This window comes from Piliocolobus tephrosceles, chromosome 1 (genome assembly GCF_002776525.5).
Source record: "Piliocolobus tephrosceles isolate RC106 chromosome 1, ASM277652v3, whole genome shotgun sequence".
NCBI classification, from domain to species: Eukaryota; Metazoa; Chordata; class Mammalia; order Primates; family Cercopithecidae; genus Piliocolobus; species Piliocolobus tephrosceles.
The window spans coordinates 174,546,413-174,570,276 of NC_045434.1; the positions used below are offsets into that span (position 1 = coordinate 174,546,413).

Below are 23,864 nucleotides of genomic sequence, written 5' to 3' on the forward strand. Positions count from 1 at the left end.
TCTATCTATCTATCTATCTATCTATCTATCTATCTATCTATCTATCTCTGTCACCATCTCTGTCTCTCTTTTGCCCACACATGTGTGCACACACGTTCTTACACAACCCTCAGTCACTTGGAGCTCCAGACACCCCACGTAGAAAGAAACTCTGGCCTGCAGCTGTGCTTCCCAGTTGCAGGAGTTCACACAACAGGAAGACAAATATAGGCTGGAGCAGAAGGGAAGGCCTTCTTAGAGGAGGTGAGCTTCCAGGTAAGGCAGGACGGATGCTTGGGCTGTGGATAAGTGGTGGCCAGCAGGGACCCCTGCTTCTGACCTGGTGGGTCCCTGGTGGCAGATCCATGCTGGAATGCCTGCATGAGCCTGAGGCTCCTTGAGAAGATTCTGGGCGGGGAGCTAAAAGGCTGGAGCAGTCCTCCCTCTGCCCAAGGTGAATCCTGGAAGCAGCCTGGCTCTTTTAACCTGCTCCTTCGAGGGCCCCTCTCTGCTCCCATTGCTTCACACACAGCCCGCCCTCCCAGGTCAGACCTGCACAACAAGGAGGCCTTGGATAGCCCTGAGTATTTCCCATCTGCAGTGTAAGCAGATCTGTGCTCATCCAGAATGTGTCTGACTTCTCTGTGTTCTTTTCCCAAGACCCAAGGCTCAGATTTCAGTTTCACATTCTTTTGCCTTGGGTCTAAAAACATTTTCCCTTTCTGTGGTAGGGGGAAGGAGGGGATAAGAGGGCATAGGAGACCGGAGCTGCCCAAATGAAGCAGACCGATCCATCATTCCTGCCTTAGTCTGCATCCCCTGGCTTGCTGTGTGACCTTGGGCACTTTGCTGCCCTCTCTGGGGCTCAGCGTTCTCTCTGCACAATGAGAAGCCCCATGCAGGATCTAAGGACCGTCCCTCGCCTGACAGTCTCTTGCAGTGCCAGAGTCTCCAGCATCCCCATCCTGTTGCCAGGAAGTGTCTCCTGTGACTTCAGACAGGCAAAAAGCAGGAGAAGTTGGCACTGCATTTTAGTTTTGTCTGCGAGGCCAAGTTCTGCGCAGCTGTCTCCTTTGATGCACCCTGGGAGGAGTGTCTGTTCCCTGACTGTCAGCACTAGAGTCCCAGGCTGGTCCCACGCAGTCTTCTTTTCTTCCTGCCATTCTGGGTCTCATCTGCCTTTGTCCAACCGCTCCCTCGAGTGGGGCTCAAGGATTCCTAAAAGGGAAGGGAGGAAGGAAGGCGCAGACTCAAAAGTCGGGGAAGGAGAGAGGGGGCAGTGATGGGCAACAGGAAAGCCTCAGAGCCCTGAGTTGGAGAGTTCTAAAACATGCAAGCCAGGAAAGATTTGGAATTCTAACCTGCCCCTCCCTTCCTCCATGCCTCCCCAAAGCCCCTGGGGCCCAAGTGGGGCCTTCTCACCTCTCCTTGTTCAGAGCCAGGAATGTCTCCTGCTACAGTCAGCGTTCCTCAAAGCCTTTCTCAATGCAGCAGCCAGGGGCAGCTTCCAAAGAGAAAGCCTGATGATCACTCCCTGCTTAATAAATTCAGTGGCATCCCATTGTCCGTAAAGTCTGAGCTCCAGATCCACCTCAACTCCCTGTTCTGGGTCTATCCCATGTCCACCTCCACCATCCACAGGCTGCACTCCAGCCCCTGCTGTCACTGACACAGCCCTGAACATGCCAGCTTCACCCCAGCCCCCATTCCTCTGCATGGGCTATTGACACTGCCTGGAATTCCTTTTCTTTCCCTTCTGTGTGGCAAATGTATGCCCCCACAGGGGATTGCTGCAGAGCCACCTCCTTTGTGAATCCTGTTTGTGGTCCCCCACATTTGCTGGAATCTCATAGCACCTTGTCCATCCCTTAGCCCAAGCTTTAATGAATGTTACTTGATCTTGTTGCAAGTCTTCCCGGAACTTCCTCCCTTGCTCCACCCTGCCTTTGAGCTCGTTAAGGATGGATAGGGTACTGATTTGGTCCCATGGCCTCAGCAGCCAGCACAAAGTCTAGCACTAGTCCATACTGAAGACTGAAGAGGGAACGGAAATCTCGTCCACGTATGCAGAATTCTAGCCTCTCTTCAGAACATCTCCTGCAGCTGGGACCCACGCCAGTGCTTAGGGAACAGAGATTTCTTGAAGTGTGTGTGTAGGTGTGGGCATGTGTCCTAAGGACGGGCAGTATTGCTCTACGAGGTTTTTAGAATGCTAGTCTCAAGCAGGCAGGACAAATATACACCCCACTTGGCAGATGGGTAAGCTGAGACGCAGCAAAGGGAAGAGAAGGGCCTGCCCCAAAGAGCCAGAATAAGAACTTCACACAGCCTGCATGTAGCAGGTCCTAGATTTGAAACTGGGTCAGATCTCCCTCCTTTCAGCTGCTGTTTGCCTCTGAAAGCTTGGTAACCCGTGGCTTAGCGGACAAATGGAGAGGCGTGTTACAATTTCTCTCATCAGTATTGAGCACTCCCACACTCAACTCCTCTCCTTCCACCCCTGGCCACCTGGAGGTGCCCCCTCCAATCCAGTCCTCCTTGGCTACTGCCCAGGACCAAGGCAGAGCAGAGGTCCCCATACCGCTGGAGGGCCTGTGAGACCCCCTCCCTCCTCTGCAAATTGGTAATTGCTGTGCGGTCAGACCAGAGGAATTAGAGGGGCCCTCTAGGAATTTCATACTGATTTTGCAAATGAAAATGGAGACTTGCCTTTTGAAGTTTAGGCAGCTGTGTCAGCAGGGCAGGTCTGAGACAGCAGGAAAAATAAAAATGACATCCTTCGAACCAATGGAAGCAGCTGCTTCATAACAATAACAGTGATAGTGGTAACCAAGGCTACCACTGACTGATCGCCTTCCGTGTAGACCATTATCCCTCCATGGGCCTCAGTCCGCTCGTCTCTGATTTCTCATCCATTCCAGCCGCCACAGGTGACTTGTCCACTGTCTGAAGATCAGGTAGAGAGGGTCATGTATGCTGCTTGGGTTGAGTGCCTGGTCCATGGCATGACATTGAAGACCCTCTGCTACTGGATGGATATCTTCCAGCCCTGACTGCTGGCTCGTCTTTAAACACACCATGCTCCTCCATATCCTTCTGCAGTTAACACTTTCTTCTTTCTTTCTTTGTTTTCTCTTTTGAGACAGAATCTCGCTCTGTTGCCCAGGCTGCACTATAGTAGTAAGATCATAGCTCACTGCAGCCTTGAACTCCTGGCCTCAAGCAATCCACTCACCTTAGCCTGCTGAGTAGCTGGGACTACAGGCACGTGACACCATATCTGGCTCTTCGTTGTTGTTGTTTTTAGAGATGGGGGTCTCCCTGTGTTTCCCAAGCCTGTCTCAAACTCCTGGCCTTAAGGGATCCTCCTGCCTCAGCCCCCCAAAGTGCTGGGATTACAGATGTGAGCTACCATGCACAGCCTGCAGTGAACACTTTCCTTCTCAACACTACTCATCTTCACAACCCAGCTGAAGCCTGTGATTCCCTCACCGACTCCCAGGCTGCGTCAGAAACTCCCTCTGAGGCCCCCAACCTCTGTGTTTTATCATTCACTTACCACGTGATAATTAGCTGTTCCTTCTGTCATCTCCTCCATCACCTTGAAGTTGCTCAGAGCTTTATAATTGAGGATAAGTTGGTGGAGGTGATTCTCCGGGACTTTCCAATATGTTTTATTATTTTCCTCTGTAGACAGAGTGTGTTCAGTTTACGAAATCAGAGGTAGTTACTGAAGAATAGAAATAGAAGATTCACAGCAGAAGCAGAGAGAGCTTGATACATTAAGCCTGGGCAGAGTTGAGGCCCTGGGTATGGAGCCCCATCACTGGGGAACAAGGGATGTCACTTACTGCTCTGATCCTTGGGTTTTCAGTAATGCTGTCCTCACAGAGCTCTGAAGAAAAATAAATGAGCCTCCACATGTAAAGTATTTGGAAACATAGACTGTTGAAATCATGGGATGGTAGGTGTAATGTTCTGAAATGTTGGACTCCTGGAATAAGTCTTCCAGAGCTAGAAGGTACTCCCACACCCTCCTGTTTCAGAGGAACCCTGTTGCCCAGAGAGTGGGTCCCACAGCTGGTCTCGGTCAAAGCCCACAGCACCAGAATCTGCATCTCTGAGCTCCCTTGGACTTAGCTGTACTGAAAGCTAAAATCCAAGGGATCCCTTTGCCCTCCAACAGGGTGGACCCCACATAAACTCCTTTCCCGGACACCCCAAGCCTCTGGACCAGCCCCAACCAGTCCCACCCATCAGCCTCCCTACCTACCCAGCAGAATGCTAATCTCATCATGTGGGTGGCTCCGGATTTATGAGCATTTCCTGGCATGACTTGAAGGACAGAGGAGGAACACTAGAATCTTTAAGGGTGGTCTTTGGGTGGAGAAACTAAGCATTCAGAGAAAAGAAGGAAAGAAAGCTAGGGTGAGTCAGGCTTCCCGATGCCCACCCAGGAAAGCAGTGAGAGCTCAGCCAGCCCACTGCAGAGCAGATGGAGGTGTGGGCAGCACCACCAGGTCCACGGGGCAGGCGACAGCTGTACTAGAGGCCAAGTCCATGCTTCTTGGGTTGTGGCTGGGCACTGGGTGGGCGATGGGGGGATGGTGAGGGGAAGGGAAGAGGGCAGAGCTGCCTTCATCTTCAGTTGGACCTCCCTAGATTCTTCACCCCTGCCTCCCTAGATTCCATTATCAACACAGTTCCCCCTGCATTCTTTTGCCCAGACTCCCTGTGACTTCCCATCTCAGCAGGAAGCCACAGGCCTTCAAAGACCACAGGGCTCTACAGGCCCTGCCCACCACCCACCTCACTATGATCTCTTTCCCTTGCGCTGGAAATTCTCCACTTTCCTCTCCAGATCCACTTTCCACTCTCCCTGCCCTGCCCTGTGCATGAGCTGACGCAGCATCACCTGGGCTCCCGCCTTGTCCTCCCTGGCAGGAGACGGGCAGGCAGAAGGGAAAGGGAGTTGAATATTTCTTACCTCCACCCACCCCTCTCCTTCCCTGGCATTGCCATGGTCCAGGCCATGCTCAGCCGTAGTTGTGCTCCCTTTCAAGCCTGTGGCTCTACCGGGTCCAGGTCTCTGTTCCCTCTCTTCCCCTAAAGGTTTAGGGACAGGTAAGCTTCCCGATGCAGCTACTCCCTGCTGCCTCACTATGGCCTGCCCACACCTTTGTGAATATCCTGACAGTCACACCTCTTCAGTCAGTCTTTCAGCTGAATTTCCTTCTTTGGAACTCATCTCACTGGCACTGTGCCACCTGGTTGCTGTTGGGTCCCTGCCTAACACTGGTCCATTGCCTCACTACCCCTTGCTCATGCATTTCCAGCCACACTGGCTGCAAACCTATCAGGCCTGCTCTGCCTCAGGGCCTTTGCCCTTACTGTTCCCCCTTCTCTCAGGTACCCACATGGCTCCCTCCCTCATCTCCTTCAGACCTTTTCTCAAATGTCGCCTCTCATTGCAGCCTTACCTGGACATCTTATCTAAAATGGGTGGGGGTATAGGGGGTGATGGCATGAACTTGTCCTAGTTTATTGGGAGGCTAAGGCAGGAGGATCATTTGAGTCCAGGAGGCTGAGGGTGCCGCAAGCAGAGATTGCACCCCTGCACTCCAGCCTGGACGACAGAGCAGGGTCCCAGCTCTAAACAAATTTAAAATAATAATAATAAAATGTCATCCCCCAACACACACACACACACACACACACACCCGATATTCCTCTTTGCCTTATTTTCTCCACAGCAACTATCACTCTCCAACATACTGGATGGTTTACTTCTTGTTTCTTTATGGTCAGCTTTCTCCTGCTGGAATGAAAGCTCCTTTAGGGTGGGGATCTTTATTTGCAGTGTTCACTCCTGTACCTCCAGGGCCTGGAACAGCATCTGCAACATAAGTGCTCAATAAATATTTGTTCAATGAATGTGTAAATTAGTTCTTTTCAAAGGTGAGTAAACCAAGACCCAGGGAAGGAAAATAACTCACCCAGAGGTTCGTAATGAAGAGTCCAATGGTGACTAGAGCCCTGGTCCCTGCTCCCAGCCCAGAGCCAGTCCCCAGCTCCAGGAAACCTTGTGTTTATTTGGATGCCTGCTGCTCAGTAGCCCAGTGTCCGGAGACAGGATTCAGTGCTGGAGGCCTAGGAGACTCAGAATACTGAACAGGAAGCCGGGAGGTAGTCAGCATGGCTTTGGTGCTGCCGATGGAGCAAGGAGAGTAAATAAATAAATCTCAGCCAGAGCCTGGCAGGCTCTAACCTTTGAAGAAATGTCCCCCAGGCCGGAGAAGCCTTCCTGTGAAGCGAGCTGCCCTCCACCCCTACCCAGTGCTGGTAGATGATTTGGGCTCAGGGTCCTGCAGGCCCAGCTCCTCCCAGCTCTGCACCATGGGAGGTACTGGGTTCTGGCAGGGAGCTGCTCGGGGTGGGGGTCCTGTGACGGGCGATTCACATGGCTTTCCATTCACTTATTCATCCTACAAGTATTCCTCAAGCATCTACTGTGTGTGCATTGGGCACTGAGCTCTGGGAAAAGTCAAGACAAAGACAGAGGATTTGCCTGCCCTCAGAGCATTCATCCTCAAGCAGGAAGGATGAGTGTTAGTAATAAAATGGGGAGTGCTTGGCCTGGGAAGTGTCAGGTGCTTTGGGGGCACTTAGCAGGGGACCTGTGCAGTTCATGGATCAGAGAAGTTCTCCTGAAGGAAGGACCCTGTACAGCCGGGTGCGAAAGGGAGTGTGAACTGGTGGATGGAGAGAGGTTTCCAGACAGAGGACATGCAGAGGAGGGGATCCTGGGCAGGGAGCAAGGTTTCATCAGCCTGGGCAGTGAAAACAGACTGGGGAGGCCATGAACCAGGTGGGGTTACCTTGGCAAAGGCGACCTCTTTCTTATTCTCATACGGCAGCTCTGACAGCGTGCCACAGCTAAAGTTCTAACACCCCTCCTCCTTCCCAGCGACAGCTCAGAACCTGGGCCTCAAAGACAGGCTCCTACTCGTCTGTTCATGTCTGTACTTCCTACCAGCTGGTTGGGTGGAGGTGGCTTGGTGGGCCAGGCCCAGGGGCAGCAGAAAGAACCCAGACCTGCCAGATGGACCTGAGTTTGAATCCTAGCTCATTAGTTCTTCAATGTGGGACCTTATGCAAGTGACTTTACCCTCCTCAAGGCCTCAGTTTCCTTATTTGTCATATGGAAATAACAGTCCTTATCTGAAAGAATTACGGTGTGAGATGGTTTCCTAGCATCTTTACAATGCTCCATGTAATTGGGGGCATGCTCATTAACCCTAACCTTGTCTCTCATCACTGTCTTCCTTGTTGGCTCAGCTTCAGCCACGCTGGCCTCCGCTTCTCCTCACATATGTACAGGGCCTTTGCACCTGCTGGTTCCCCTTCCTTCATCACTCCCCATCCAATTTACTGCTTTATTTTTTTCTATAACATATTCCTTAATAGTTCTCCAGGAAAGCAGAACCAATAGAATATATGTATGTGTGTATGTATCTCTGTAAATATATATAGGTGTATACCTTTTATACACACACACACACACATATAGTGTTGGTAGTATTGGTGGGTAAGTCTAAAATTTGCAGGGCAGGCCAGCAGGCTGGAAATCTAGGGAAGAGTTGATGCTGCAGTTCAAGTCCAAAAGCAGTCTGCTGGTAGAATTCCTTGTTCTCTGACAAAGTCAAATTTTTTCTAGTAAGGCCTTCAACTGAGCAGATGAGGCCCACCTACATTATGGAGGGTAATCTGCATCTCAAAGTCTACTGATTTAAATATGAGTCTCATCTAAAAAGTACCTTCACAGAAGCTTCTAAAAAAAAGTTTGACCAAATATCTGGACAGCGTGGCCTAAGCAAGTTGACACATAAAATTAACCATCACAAGTTCATCCCTTGTCAGTTGGGCTCCCGCACACATCTTCAACCATACTGAATCTCCAAATAAGGACAATAACATGGCCATAGTTCCATACAACCAAAAATGCTCTGTTTCTTTCCCCAGAAGAGGATACAAAGTCTTTGGGTGACATTTACTCTTCTTGATACCCTATACCTTAAATACTATGATGTAAAACTAACGATACCTAAATACTGTGATAAAAGTCAATATATCTTACGTTACATGACAAAGGGATGAGAGGGAAGAAAACAAAGATACTTGAGATAGAAACACACAGACACACATACACAAATATTAATAACAAAATAGAAAGGAACTCTCATGACAATTATAGTTCTCATCTCTGTCACTGATTGCGTGATCATAGCTGCTATTGATGACTACCTTCTTCTACTACCCATTCTGTATTCCCTTTGCCTTCAACATCAACCTCAACTGGTCATGGTTCTTAACCTGGTGGCATGACCCAAGCCTTCATTATTGAATGGTCTAGGCCATTAGTAGTCCTGTCTGGATTGGGTTGTTGTAGTTATCCATCTCAGGACGTGGTAATACTAAGAGATGCCCTAAAAGGTCTCCTGCATTCCAGAAACACTCTTCCTCACCTCCACTGGGGTGACAATCTAATTTCCCCCTTGGTAGTCAGGATCAATAATTCCAGGCAGCAGAGTAACCTCCTTCTTTGCTTGTTGACTCAGAGGCGTGAGGAATTCATGTGGCTGGGTGACAGTCTTCACTCCCAGTTTAATGGAGTCGTCGTTGTGTGTCCAACATGCTGCGTATTAGTATTTTTACTAACAATTTATGTATTCTCTTTACCCCTCTAGCAGGTGAGCTTTGTAAGGGCAGGGATTTTTTAGTCTGTTTTGTCCCTATCTAACTCCCCAGCACCTAGAACAATGCCTGGTGCTCAGGAAGAATGGCTGAGTAGATTGGGGCCCTTGCTGTGATTCCCTTGGGCTTTGAGGTAGGTGAGCAGACTTGCAAACTGAGAGCCAGACTTGTCCCAAGGGGCCCTGGCTCCAAACCCCCTACTTGACAAAGGGATTCCCAGTGCCTTCTCAGTGCAATTGCTGGGCCATCGAGTGAACATAGGCCTTCGTGTCTACCATTCCAGACCATCTAGGACTGTTTACGGGACTACTCTGGAACAATAAACCTGTTCCCACCCTCCTGGCGCCTGCCTCACTCCTTCCTAGCTCCCCATTTGAAGACATGTTTAAATTCTGGGCCTACATTCGGCAGATGCCACAAGCCATTTCAGGTCTGGCCAGAGTTGGTGAGGGGAGTCCACGGGGGATGCTCTGGAGCTCCTGGTGGCTGGGCCTCCACACAACCATCTAGGGGGAGAGAGGCAGCTCTAGCCTTCACCCAATGTTTGTTATTCCATGTCAAAGCCTTATCATAAACATTATCCTAGAGTGGGCCACCAAGGCTACATGCAAAGAAGGTTTGTTATTCTAAGGTGGCCGGGAGCAGAAGACATCCCGAGTCTGAGCAACACCAGGCTTGGGAATTCAGGGTGAGTGAAAGGGAGGCAGGAGTCAGGGCCAGGGGCTTCATTGTGAAGCCTGTGTACTTACCACCCTTACTGTGCCGGCCAGTTGGCACATCTGCCTCTAAACTGAGCTCTGCACCAACAGAAGCCAAGTCCAATTAATCTACTAATCTCAAATCCCTGCAGAGAAGAGCTGAAAGTAAATGTTTGTGAATGAATGGATGTAGCGTCCCTCTGTCTGTTGGAAGCACCCAGGATGCTCGTGAAGGAGCACATACCGCGCTGAAGTCCTGGTTGTGAGAACCTGGTCTGGTGCCAGATGTAATTTCAAACCCCAGCCCTGTCCTTTACCAGCTGTGTGGCCTTGTGCCCATCACTCCCTTCTGCTTCTTTGGTTTCCCATCTGTGACTAGGGACAACATCCTTCCTGACTCTCTTCCAGGGAGAGCAGAGGGAGGGCCTACAGGGTAGTGATTAACTAGGAGGATACACTCCAGGCCTGGCCCAAATGCCTGGTCCATCCCTCTCTAGCTTTGTCACCTTTGGCAAGGTACTTGATGTCTCTTTGCTGCAGTTTTTTTTTTTTTTTTTTAATTAAATGGAGCTAATAATAGACTTACCTCAGAGTTGCTGTAAAGATTAAATAAATGAACATGAATTCAGAAAGTTCCTGACACATAGTAAGTGCTCAATAAACATAGTAATCCTAGTAATGAATGGATGAAGACTTCTTTATAAATTGCGGAAGGATGGTACAGGGCAGGAGGTGTAAGGGAAAGTGCACATGATTCTGGATCAGCATCCCTCTTCTTGCAGTGCTTCCTGAATGTCTGCTAATGGAGACATTGGGATCCAGCAGGAAACAGAGAGGCAGTGAACAGGGACAATTCAGTGGGGTAAGTGCCTAGAGCAAAAGAAGGACAGGGGTCTTTGGAAGACACCAAACCCCACCCAGGTAGGGAGAATCAGGATGATAGGCTTGGATTTCAGTCCTGGCCCCACCACGCTCCTACTGGGACACATGGGAAGACCTCATAAACGGTCTGGCCTCTGTTTTATATCTTTGTAATAGACTATTAATAACAGACTTATTAGTAACAGACTAACAGTACATATTCCCTGGCTATTTCACAAGGCTCTAGAAAAAAAAAATGGGTGTGGCAGTGTGTGTGGATCAGTGTGGGCTGTGCCTGTGGACATCTGGAAATCCAGCCATGTGGTCCAGGGCCCTGCAGAGTTCTGGACCAGGAGTTAAGAGTTGGGGTTGAGTCCACTCTGCGCCCTCTCATTGTGTGGCCTTAGGCAAGCCCCATTCTGCCTGCTCTGGACCCCAGCCTCCTCTCCTCTTTAATATGATGAGGCCACAGGATGAGATGAGTAGTTCTCAAACTAGGCTCCAGGGTACCTGTGGGTTCCACAGAAAGGCCTTGGGAGTCCCTACTGCATGGGAACATTGAGTTAGTGAGACTTCAGGCACCCGCCTGCCTCCCTTACGTCAACCAGGGAAGTTTCCATTTTTACCGTCTCCATATTTTGAATTCTAAGTAAGGTTCCTTTGGAAAACAACAGCAAGAACATGGCTTTAAAAGGCCTGAAAAACCTCTGTACCAAATGACTTCCAAGGCTCTTCCAGCTCCAATCTGGGAAGCTTTGGGTCTATTTTCCTCTCAGTTTTATTTAACAAACACTTATCCAGTACTTACTACATGCCAGAACTGTTTTTAGCACCCCACAGATAATAACATACTAAATTCACTGGAACACCTTCTAGCTCTGTGATGGCTGCATGATTACAGAAGCAACTGTGTGAGTCAAGCAAGGTCCAGGGGAGACATTTCTCCTCCAGTCAGGTCTTCTGGGTGCCTGGGCCGATGACCTCACCACAGGTCAGGTGGTGCCTTGGCCAAGCCAACACCTAGAAGCAAGGGGGCAGGTGTGTGCAGTGGCCAAGTGCAGTCACGGGAAGCCTATATCCCAGGCCCCCAGAGGAGGAGAGCGGATCAACTCGACATGGACACTTTCATCTGAGGCATGTGCCCTGTGAGAGGAAGTGCTTGTTGCCTTAGCAATGCCCACAGCAACAGGGCCACTGCCTCCTGTGATCCATCCCCAGCCACCATGCTGCCATCGACACCCTGCACCAGATGGCTACATATCAGATTTCAGTGGTGGCGGCCAGAGCCTAGAGGCCTGGAGAAGGCCCAGAGGTAGAGTTTTGGGAAGGGGGTGGTGGGAGCTGACCTCATCTCCAGCTAGCTCATTACGGGGAGTAGGCTGGGCTGCATCCAGTGCAATCTAGCACTCCTGCCCAGCCACGAACAAAAATGAGAGGGGAAGGAGGTGATCTCACAAGCATACGCTTGGCCCTGTTGCCTCTGTTATACTTTGGCCTGGCTGTGCACACCGATTTTATGAGCTTTTCTGGTCAGAATATATGTTCTTGAACCAAGTGACTGCTGCCATTTGCTGGGACCTTCTGTCACAAAGTGATGGCATCCCTCAAAATGCAGAGTGCAGAAGCTGTAGGGGCTAGATTTAAGGACTCAATGAGCAGCCTTGAACTATAAAGTGACCATAGCAGGTGTCAAAGAAATTAAGAACAATGAAGTGACACTCTGTCTTCACCAGGCACAGTGCTGAGTGCTGCAGATTCAAAAATGAACTGGACACAATTCCCGTCTTGAAGAAGCTCATAGCCTAATATGGGAGGCTGGTAGCTAAGCAGCAAATACAATATAATGTTCACTCCATAGTGGAAGGAAGCATGGTGTATCAGTTATCTATCACCACCACTATGCTGTGTAACAATAACAATAAGAGTTTTCCACTCATGCATCTGGGGCCAATTGTGAATAGTCTGTGCTGATCTTGGCCGGGCTGGTTCGCATGTCTGGGGATTGGCAGGCTATTGGCTGATCTTGGTGGAGGATGGCCTTCGCTGGATGGCTCCACCCCACATGTCTCTCATCATCCAGCAGGCTAGCCTGGATTGTTCGCAGGGCAGCGGCAGAGGTGCAGGCAGCAGCAGCAGCAGCAGCAGCAGCAGCAGCACCACCACCACCACCACCACCACCACATAACTGCTTTTCAGGCCTGCATTTGCAATAGTTACTAGCATCCCACTGGCTGGAGGATGTCCAGGGTCAGAATGGAAAGGAGCTACAAAGTTCCATGGAAAGGGCATGAATACAGGGAGGGGCTAAGGTTTAGGGCCATTAATTTATCAGTTTACCACCCATGGAGACTGTGGGAGCCCCAGGGAGCCCCCAGGTGGTCAGAGAAGCTTCCTGGAGGAGACGGCTGAGCAGAGTCTGGACAGTTAAGTCTGAGTTTGCAAGTGGAGACTGGAGGGAGCCGGATTTCCCTATGGAACAGCATATACAGAGGCACAAAGGCAGAGGTGTTTTTTTTTTTTTTTTTTTTTTTTGGCAGGAAGGGGGGGGGTTTTTTTTTTTTTTTTTTTTTGCTTGAAGGAATGCTGAGTATTTTTGTATTTGGAGGCATGAAGGCCACATAAGAAATGAGGCTATTGACCACAGCAGGTCCAGGTTACTGCCTTGGAGGCTCTACTGAAGAGCTAGCCCTTTAGCCTGCAGGCAGGAGGGACCTGTGAACGTTTTGAGCAAAAGAGAGAGAGAGAGAGAGAAAGAGATCATCAGATTTGTGCGTTTAAAAGATGACCATGGCAGACAACTGTGATATAGAAGAGAAGGGAGGGGGTGTGCCAGGAGATGGGTGAGACTGTTGCAGGGGACTCAACGAGAGATGCTTGGGCCTGAATTGAGGTGAGTGGCGAGGCTGGGAACTTGACGTCCAAGGCATTGTGCAGACAGAATGATCAGGGCCTAAAGACAGGGCTAGGCTGGGCTAACAGCAGGGACCAGTTCCCTGAGACGGCCTCCTGACTTTCTGCACAGGGACCAAGTTTTTCTCTTTATCTGTGTTAAATAGCCCAAATAATGACTAGCCTCCTCCCTTCTGTTGGCCAAAGGAGTCTGGGATACTTTGTCACCTAAAACTAGCTCCAGGCCTAGCTGTGTGAATTGAGCAAGTCCCTCCCTCCCTTCCTTTCCCTCCCCTCCCCTCCCCTCCCCTCCCCTCCCCTTCCCTTCCCTTCCTTTCCCTTCCCTTCCCTGGGACTCAGTGTCTCCATCTAAAATGAGCAGGTCGTGTTCCATTAGAGCCATGATCCTCAGACTGCTTAGGAAGTGTGCAGGGATCCTGTTAAAAGTACAGAGCCTCTGACCCCAGAAGGCGAGGTCTGGGCATCTGACATTTTGTCTAGCACTCCAAGTGTTCCTGACACCCACAGGTGGCTGGGCACAGGCATGGTGGCCCAGAGGACAGAGGAGATTGAGGACCTGCATGCTGAATACAAGGATAGATCAGATGCTCAGGGACCCAGCTCCTCAGGCCTTTCCCTAGGTGAGGGAGGCTTCTAGGGCAGGTGGCCTTTAGGTTGGGCCTTGAGATCCAACCAGGCATTTTGTTTTTGTCCTTTTGCTTTGTTTGCAGGATGCTCTTGATTACAAAATTAGTTCATGCTCATTCTAGAGCACTTTTAAGCACAGGAACACAAAGGAGTCAAAAGAAAAACTCACCCGTCATTCCAAAACCCAGACACAAGTTGGGTTCTCATTTTGCTGCGTCTTTAATAAGATATTGAGACCCAGAGCAGGAGTGGGGACCCGTATGGGCAAAGGGCTGGAGGTGAGAGCAGGCTGAACGTGCTCAGAGACGTGAGGCAGGAACAGAAACTGGAAACACGCAGCCTGAGCCAGCTGGTGCCGGCCCCACACACCTTCTCTGTTTCAGGCCTATTGCTCTGAAGTCCAGAGGGAGGAGGCCAGTCCTAGAGCTCAGCCAGGGTCCCTGAGCACAGCCCTCATTCCTCTCTCTTTCCTCGGCCCAGGTGCTGTTTGCCCTGAACCAAACCCTGCTGCAGCAGGAGAGTGTGCGGGCTGGGAGCCTGCAGGCCTCCTACACCACGGAGGACCTCATCAAGCACTACAACTGCGGAGACCTCAGCGCAGTCATCTTCAACCACGACACATCCCAGGTGAGGCTTCTCTCCAAAGACCTGGATACCTGGCATTTATTAGATCCCTACTACATGCCAGGCATAGGTAATCTTCTCTCCAGCCATGGCAGGACGGAGCTATTGTTATCCCCCTTTTATAAATAGGGAAATTGAGGCTCAGAGATGAGAAGAGATTTGTCCAAGGCCACACAGCTTATGAGTTTTGGGAGTTTTAAGTTACCAAGAGCAGCAACTTGAGCCAGATCTACGTGACTCTGGGGCCTGGACCCTGGAAACTTAGCTCGTAAGACCAGGGAGGCCTCTGAGAAGTTCAGTTCTACATCTGGGAAAATTAAGTTCCAGGGAAGGAAAAGCCCACAGTTATTCAGAGCTTGGACTTGAGTCCAGCCCAGAGCATTCTGCTTTGATTTGAGTCTTAGAGGAAAGATTGTCACCAGCTGGTCGGGCAGCAAGTAGAGCCCAAGGGGCTAAGCATGGCTCACCCCTGCTCACACTCCACCATGCCTCCCCATTCATTGCTCTCAGGGTGAATTCCAAGATGCTTCCTCCAGCATTCAAGGACCTTACAACGTGCCCTCTGCTGGCCTTGTCACAGCCCAGGTCCCCCATCCTAAAGACCTTGCTCTGCTGACTGTGGAACTTGCAACTCTTTCTAGAAGCTTATCTTTTCAAGCTTCTAGGCCTTTGTTCAGGCTCCTTTCTCCTCCAGGGTTCCTCCCACTTGGTCATAGTCATACGTCACCTCCTGAGAAACCTTCCTGAGCCCCTAGATAGGGTCAGGCATTCTCCCAGGCACCTCTAGGCCCTTGTGCCTCCTCTGTCATGGTGCTTGAATACCTGCTCATTCAAGAAGCTGTTGGATTAGGCAGAACACGCCACTTCCCTGCTCAGGACATTGCACGGACTTCCCATTTTTATCAAGGTGAAAACCAGAGTCTCTACAATGGCCTACATGGTCCCCATGCTCTCTCCCTACCCTGACACTTTCTGCTCTCCCCTCCTGCACACCACTTAGGCTGCATGGGCCTTCTTGCTGGTCTGTGAACCCACCTCACCAGCTTCTGCCTTTGCACTGGCTGCTCCCTCTGCCGAATGCCTCTCCCAGGTATAACCATGGCTCCCTCCCTCTGTGCCTGCAGCACTTAACTAAAATCTCATCATCTCAGTGAGGCTGGCCCCAACCACCCCACTCAGAATTGCAACCTGGCCTGCATTCCCACACTCTCACCCTCTTTATTATGCTCCACTTTTTTTCCCCATGGCCTTTGCCATCCTCTAACACACTATCTACTTGATTCATTGATTAGTGACTATTTATTGGTTGCGCTCCTTACTAGAACATAAGCTCCATGAGGGCAGGGAGTTTGGTCTGTTTTATTCATGGATTTATCTCAACTGGCTGGAGCAGCCCCTGGCCCAGAGCTGGACTCAGTAAACCTTTGCTGAATAAATAAATGAATGAATGAATGAATGAAATAGTTTATAAATACTAGACATAGTGCTATGAAAAGGGGCTTAGAGTCACATAGAGAAGATGGGGAGATTCAAGAATGAATTGCACCAAAGTGTAATCCTTGCTGTGAGTATGGAGTAGAGGAAGCATTTGGAGCCTGTGGAAGGAACAGCTGATTTAGATGGGCTTGTGGGTAGGGCCTGGGACTGAGGAGAGAAGGAAAGATATTTGCAAGATGAGAGGGCATGTAAGAACCTGAGCTGGCCACAGACAAGGTGGGGAATAATGTTCCAGCAGAGGAAACCATGCACCAGTGAGCCAGAGGCGAGAGGAGAATAGGAGAGGGGTGCTGAGAGTATAGCCTGCAGACAGAGCCGGGCCAGGCTGTGGTGTTCCATCAGTACTTGCCCCCACAAGACCAGGAACTCCTGAGGGTGATGGTGTGCTGTCTGTCTCGGTCCCCGTTGCCCAGCTTACGCCTGGCACAGAGCACATGTCAGTGAGTGACTGTCATCTGAGCAAATGTAGGCATGTGGCGTCCCTTGCTGCAGCATAGAGAATGAAAGAGGAAGGAACTGGAGACTTTGCCACAGGACATTAAGGGTCCGAGAGCTCTGACTCAGTGGCAGAGAGGTGAGGGTGGAGAGAAGAACCCTGACACCACGAGGCTCTTAGGAATCTCACTACGACTGACCCGTTTCATGGCCAGGCCCACCCTGCTTCATCTGCTGAGGGAGACCCCGTGAGTCCTGAGCAGCCAGGGAGCTCTATGGCAAAGGAGGCCCTGGTCATGACTTGGAATGATCTGGCCATGATGTGGCCAGGAGGGCGGGAGTGTGCAGGACAGGGTGCTGGCCAGACTGTGGCTGACCCTAAGCTGAGAAACGGAGGCATGAAGTGACCTCGGGAGAAGGCAAGCTCAGATTTTCTTTGAGCTTGGGTCCAGACCACTGATTTGTCTTTGGCAAGTGCAACTGCCTCAGAGGTCTCCCAACAGTTCCCGTACTTGAAGTGGGACAGAGCATGGCTGGATTGGGCCACCTGGATTCGAAGAGCAGCCCAGGCTGCCCCCAGGGATGCACAGATAGAATCTAGTCGCTTGAGGAGAGACCAGGCAACCCCACCCCAAGGTGCAGAAAAACCTGGTGTCAGGGCAGCAAGGCTGAATCCAGTCCCCACGGGGATCTGGTGGAGATGAGGCTGTGTCTGTAGCTGGGGGCCTCGAAATCTGCAGGGCACTGAGGATATGGAGGCTGTGGGGCCACAATCCCTTTGCCTGAAGGCTTCAGGGAGAAGGTGATATGAGAACCAGGCTTGGCAGTAGAGTCCCCTAGATGGGGGTAAAGAGGGGATGCTGAAGGGTGGAGAGTGCAAGCCAGAGAGCAATGTGGTCAGAAAGATGCCTCTGGCTATAACATGGAGGATGAGGAAGCAACATCTGGAGGTACAGGCCTGGGTGGATAACACTGGGACAGGGGGCAGGGGCACCTCACCCTTGGCCTGCCTCCTGGCTGCACTGTCCCCACCTGCAGCAATGGCTGCATCCCTGGCCTCTGCAGCCCCCAGGCCACTGGCACTGTTAATGCCTAGCAACAGCAGGATGATCCAAAGGCCTTCCCCTTGGAAGCCTGGCCTGAGCCTCAGGACTGCCTCAGGTGTAGTGTTGCTGCATGCATTTATTGTCCAAACCCAGATAATTTTGAGAGTCAGATACAATTCAAGATCAAAATAATCATCGACCTGGACTGTTCTGGTCAAACCAAGACACGTGGTTACCCTATTAGGTGCCTCCTGTGGGCTCACTCATTCCTCGTTGTCCTCTCAAAGCACATATCCATCGATGTTCTTGTGTGCATATGTGACTCCCCCATCAAACTGTGAGCCTCATCGAGAGCAGCAGACCCAGTCTGAGGAAGCTCTCAGGACCCCTAGCCCAACACAGGGCCCGGCTCATGGAAGTTCCTACCAGGTGTCTGTTGGATGGATGGGCTACAGGGAAGGGGTGCAGAGTTTCAGTAGGTGGTGTCCGCAGACCTGAGCATTTGACCATTAGACCTGATGTGGTTCATGTGTCAGGGAAGACTACACTGAACTCATTCCTCACAGCCCCACCCCAGCCCTGTCCAACCAATTGCCTCATCACCCCATCCCTGGAGACCTCACATGTCCTCTTTAAAATGTTATTGTGCATCATGCACTTAAACTTGTCATAGAAGATTTAAGGCCCTCAACAAGTATAATGACATCATTAATTTGCTTCCATTCCAGCCCTGGCCCAAACCCAGGCCTCATCCTTGGCATGGAGCCAAGGCCCATCAGCATGAAACATGCAGAGAATGCCGGCCAGTGGCTGGCCAGCCCTGGGAGCCTGGGGAGCTAGCCCAATTCCTTCGTGGCTTTAAACTTTCACTTTTGGGTTCTTGTCCTTGTTAATTTTTTTGACTCCCCAATTAACAAATGGGGAATCATCTTTGCGCACATGCACATTTGTGGTCAGGAAGCATAGGAGGAGGGGCTGGACATGTGTTCAGGTTCCAGGGACCCTTGGAGGGAGAGGGGAAGTGGACTGCTGCCTTCGTGGTACTCTCCGATGGTTCAGAGCCATTTATTTGTCATCTTCATCTTTACCCTCTGCCCAAGGCCACCCTTCACTGGGAAAGGTGATGAAGCCAGCTCCATCCCCAGGCCAGTTGCATAATAGCTGACATTGATTCAGGACTTCCTTTGTGCCAGGCACAGTGCTCAGTAAGCACTTTCCAAAACTCAATCATTTAATCCCTACAATAATGTGTGTTACCCCCTGTTATCAATATGGAAACTTAGTCTCAGAGAGGCCAAGCCACTTTTTGGTTCTAGAGAGACCACTCAGCTAGTAAGCTGCAAAAGAGGGATTCCAACCCAAGTTGTCCTCACTGTCTGACTTCAGGCCCTACATTCATAACCCCATACTTCTAAGGCCCCTCAGCTCACTCGTTCATTCACTGATTGGACAAATACTTATTTGGTGGTACAACATAGTTTTCACATTGTTTTCCATACCTAAAGAACGGGGAGAACCTGTGAGAGTCATATTTCCAGAAATAACTCCTCCCCATGGGCTCTCTGCACTTCTCCCCATTCAGAAGCCTTCAGTGTTCCCCATAGCTGCATCAAGTTCAAGCATGCCCTGTTGTGTTAGGGTTTTCAATCATCACTTTCAAAGGGGTTATGTGGGGGAGTAAGAATTCCATTGCCAACTCTGATTGGGCACTAGCAAGACTGCTGTCTACAGCTATCCAGGTTGCACACTGCACAAGGTTAGGGGACATCAGCCATGTTATTGTCTTGTTCATGCCAGAGCAGTGAGTCAGGCCTTTCTGGCAGAGAAGCCCCAAGGTGCATGTACCTTTACCTCTCCTCTCACTCTGGGGAAGACACTAGGCCTTAGCCAGCAGATAGCAGAGGCAAATATCCTAGCCTCCTTAGAGTCCTTTAGGGCTCAGCCTCCATTTACTCCACTTTCCTCAGAAGGAGTGTTGACAACACTGCAGTGGCTCTAGAAGCCATGTGGCTAGGCTGCAGGACCATTTGGGGACTTAAACCTGTAGGAAATTCACCTCCTCATGCCAGGCTCTCCATCCACCTCACCCTTCAGTTTGCAAGGGCTGGTATCTTGTGCTTTGGGCCTGGGTAGGTGAAGATAGAGAAGTGGAAGAGGGGACATCAGGTGGAAAGCATCCTGTGAGCAGGAGCTTGGAGGTTGGAATGACATTGACAGGTTGTGAGGAAAGAGAGAGTATGTTCTGACTCCCTACCTCAATTTCCTCAACAGCCCCGTGCACATATTGGAGGAGACAGTGCAGGAGCACCTGGGCCTGTTATCCAGCTTGGAAAGACAAAATGTTGGGAATAGAAGAACACAGTGGGGCAACTTTGGTCAGAAAGGGACAGCACAACTTTAAGTTCAAGGTTCAAGGAATCTGGGTACCTTCTTTGTGCTGGGTGTTGGGGGCCAGGAATGACAAAATATTTATCCCTGAACCCAGGCAGCTCTCTGCCTAGTTCAAGACCCTGTTAATGCTGTTCCCAGGCCGTGTGGCTGGGCGTATAGTGTGGCGTGATGGCGAAACACCTAGGCAGCTCCAAGCTAGGTTGTTGAGCAAACCAACATGGGGGAAGCCGTGGTCCTGGGGTTGAGGTATTCAAAAATGGATGGAGGCGTTTGCATTATGTCCTGGAAAGTGGTGGTGCAGGGATGGGGAGTTAGTGGTGGCAGCAGATGGTGGCTCAGGCATTGGGAAAATCAAAAGTGATGATCCCTTCTCTCATCTCTGTAAGGTGGCATGTGCTGAATGCAGCCCATGACAGCCCCCATCCTCTTACTGAATCCACACAGTATCATCAGTTTCATCTTACAAATGACAAAGCTGGGACTTGGAAAAGTTAAGTAACTTACCCAGTGCCACACAGCGTCAGAACAGGGGGTGAGCCTAATCTTGTACTCAGTGGCCTTCCTGCTGTACTAGGCAGCTCAACTGACCCTGCACATCCTCTTGCTGAACTAAATTCCTTGTACTTGCCAGCACTGGGCTCGGTGGTGAAGTGAGAGCAGTTAACAAGATGAGCACAATGCCAGCCTCCCCAGACCTCAGCATCTGCTGAGGTTAAACAGGGCAGAGACACAAGGCAGACCAACACATGTGGAAGCCCAGCAGCTGGGCCGCATCCTGGCGCTGCCAATTCACTAGTTGTGCAACTCTGTACATCCCTGGATCGTTTCTACACTTGCTTGCTTCATCTGTAAAACTGGAATAACAATGCTTATCTGAGAGGATTTTGGAATTGATGAGAAACATGCACAAAACATGCAGCCCACTGTAGGGTCCGCATAAAAGGAAGTTGCCTAGCCCCACTGGGGCTGTGCATATTTATCCTAAGTCCACCTTGCTCCATAAAGAACTGACAGCAGGTCATGCACAGTGGCTCATGCCTATCATCCCAGCACTTTGTGAGGTCAAAGCGGGAGGATTGCTTGAGCCAGGAGGAGTTTGAGATCGGCCAGGGCAACATAGTGGGATTCCATCTCTACAAAATATTTAAAAATTAGCTGGTCATAGTGGTGCATACGTATTTGGGAGGCTGAGGTAGGAGGATGGCTTGAGCCAGAGAGTTGAGGCTACAGTAGTACTGCACTCCAACCTGGGTGACAGTAAGACCCTTTATCCAAAAAAAAAAAAAAAAAACCTGAAGGCAGCCTCTGTCTTGCCTTTGCAGCTGCCCAACTTTATCAACACCACCCTCCCGCCACACGAGCAGGTGACGGCCCAGGAGATTGACAGCTACTTCCGCCAGGAGCTCATCTACAAGAGGAATGAGCGCATGGGGAAGAGGGTCATGGCGCTTCTACGGGAGAACGAGGACAAGATCTGCTTCTTTGCCTTCGGAGCAGGTTTGGGCCAGTGTGGGGAAGGGATTGTTTGCAGAATCCTAGGAGATTTGCTTGGCTCTCCCCTAACCTTTACTTCATCGAGGGAGAAGTCGAGGCCCAGGATGGGGCAGGAAAAGCCACACAGTGCTTAGCAGCAGCACCGGGACCCAAAGCAGTTCTCCTGAGTCGGGTCAAGGGTTCTTCCATAATGGTCCCCATGGGAAAGGGGAGTGATGACCCCTGCCATGGCCAAGATAATTTCTGTGGTGCCTTCATGCCCCAGGCAGCCATGTGAGAGCCCAGAACTAAAGCCAGCTCCCACTGCCCAGCCCAGCCTCAGGCCCACCCACAGAGCCAGGGGCAAGGCTGTGAAGCCCATGTGGCCCCAGAGGGAGAGGCTGGCTCTGGCATCCCACAGTCCTGGCTCCAGATCCCAGCCCAACCGCATCACCTTGGCTAGTACCTTCTCAAAGACTCAGTTCTTTCGTATATAAATGGGCAGTGATAGCAATATTTGATGAACTAAAAATATCTACTTTGTAGAATAGTTGTAAAGATTAGTGATGATAATTTTAAAAACAACCTGCCACATAGTAGGAACTCAAAAAGGCAGCTGCAATGATCATCATCATGATGATGATACTGGGTGTAAGTGTGGTCGTCACATGTGGAACCCAGGTGTTCAGGTGCAGGGCTCACTTAGCATTTCTCTCCGTGTTCCTTTTCCTTTCATTTTTCCTCTCCTCCCACACTCTTCATTCCCTTCTATATGGCTGTCCCTGCCGGTAACACTTGTTTACATTGGGACCAGGATACTGTGTTTGCCTCCTGTTACTAACCAGCTTTTGCTCAGTAACTTACAGCAACAGACATTTATTTCTTGCTCATGTTACCCACAATGTGGGTTGCCAGAACTCACTTCCTGCATTTTGAGAATTAATGAGATGGCTCCTGGACATGCTTACCACACCTGGTGCCGCTGTGTTCCCTTCCCCTCCTGCCACCCTCATGCCACCCTCCATGGCGAGCAGTCTAACCTGCAAGGGCCCTTGTGGATGCCCTGGTTTTGTAATAGGATATGTCCACTGTTTGAACATTCACCCCTAAGGGCAAGAGCCGGGGCACATCTGCTAGGCCTCGTCCCTCCTTTGCAGCCCTCATGTAGTAGAGACACAGGGGAGGGGCTCAGAAGTAGATACAGTCCTCCCGGGAAAGCCCCTTTAAGGCACAGCAGCTAGGCAGAAAGAGTTCTGGGTTCACGCGGGATCTCGGCCATGGCCTGTTGTGGCCTCCAGCAAGTCTCCTTCCCTCTTGTAGCCTCGGTTTACTCATCTGAACAGGAGGAGCCAGGACTCACTTGGGCCATCTAGGATTCCAGAGCTATTCAGCCATGGGTTTTAGAGAAGGGAGGGATTTCTGTAGGGGGTCTAGAGGCAGGAGCAAGACCTTGACTGGCAGCATGGAGAGGGTAAGCCACTCTCCAGCCACAGGGCACCTGTTGGGAGCTCAGCGTGAGTCAGGACAGCTTTGAGGACTGTGCAGGGAAGAGCCCCCTCCCGCTCCCCCGCCATCTGCCAACAACTGCCTTGTCCGCCCTCCCTCCTATAGACATCAGGGCAGTGCATCCTGCTCTGGGACAGCCCCCAGTAGACTCCAAATGGGGAACCACCCTGAGTCGTCCAGCTCCCAGGCTCCTCCCCAGGCCTAGGGGGAGCCCCCAGAGAGTGCAGTCAGTGAGTGGCCCTCATTCCACACACCCCACCTAAGTAGTCCTGCCTGCCTAGGACCCAGAAGTAGAGTCTCCCCGGGCTGGGGGTAGCTACCATCAGCTCTGTCTGTGAGCGAGAAAGCAGGAAAGTCTAACAGTGAAAATCACAGCAGTGAGGGCAGCCGTGGACACTAACCTCTTTTTCCTGAAACCCTAGGTCTGTGGGGACACAGAGGTCCACCGCAGCACCAGGCCAGCACACAGGCGTCATGCCCAATGCCAGCTTCTCCCATCTCCAAAATGTAGTCAGTCCCTAGTCAATCCTGTTGACAGGCCACCAGAAAGACCTCACACACATCCACTCTGTCCGTGCCCACTGGCACTATCCCAGCCCAGCCTCCTCCCCTCCTCCCTGCCTCTGTACTGGCTCCCCACACTGTGGTCAGTGAGTGGTGCTGGCTTTGTCTCCCATGCTTGCCTCAGATGTGGGGCACCACTCAGTCATCACTGTGTCTTGGTAGCATGTAATAGGTTTTGAGCTTGCTGAGTGAATGAAAGAATGAATGAGTGAAGAAATGAACGTTGACCAGGGTGTCCCATCCTGGTCTCCTCTGGGCTGGTGAATTTGTAAGGACAGGCCAGCAGTAAAGTCAGGGCAAAGGGAGACTCGCCTCCACTCTCATGAATCCACTCTCCAAAAACAACAGATCTGAAGCCACATGCAGATCCTGCTGGCAGTTGCCACTTCTCCTGCCTCAGCCATGCCAGGAGCAAATGGCCCACTCTGCACGGCAAATCTCCTTTCCACCCGAGAATTTCCAAGCTGGACAGAGCCTCTGAGCTTGAGCTGCCCACCTC

At 50.9% G+C, this 23,864-nt stretch overlaps 1 protein-coding gene across 1 annotated transcript in view; it reads left to right on the top strand.

Moving 5' to 3' along the window:
• Window positions 1-23,864, top strand: part of TRABD2B (TraB domain containing 2B) — a 230,362-nt gene that overhangs the window by 175,122 nt on the left and 31,376 nt on the right. The window contains exons 3-4 of the mRNA XM_023187726.2: window positions 14,310-14,456; window positions 21,145-21,319. Of these exons, the coding sequence (XP_023043494.1) occupies window positions 14,310-14,456; window positions 21,145-21,319 (322 nt within the window). The remainder of the gene's footprint in view (window positions 1-14,309; window positions 14,457-21,144; window positions 21,320-23,864) is intronic.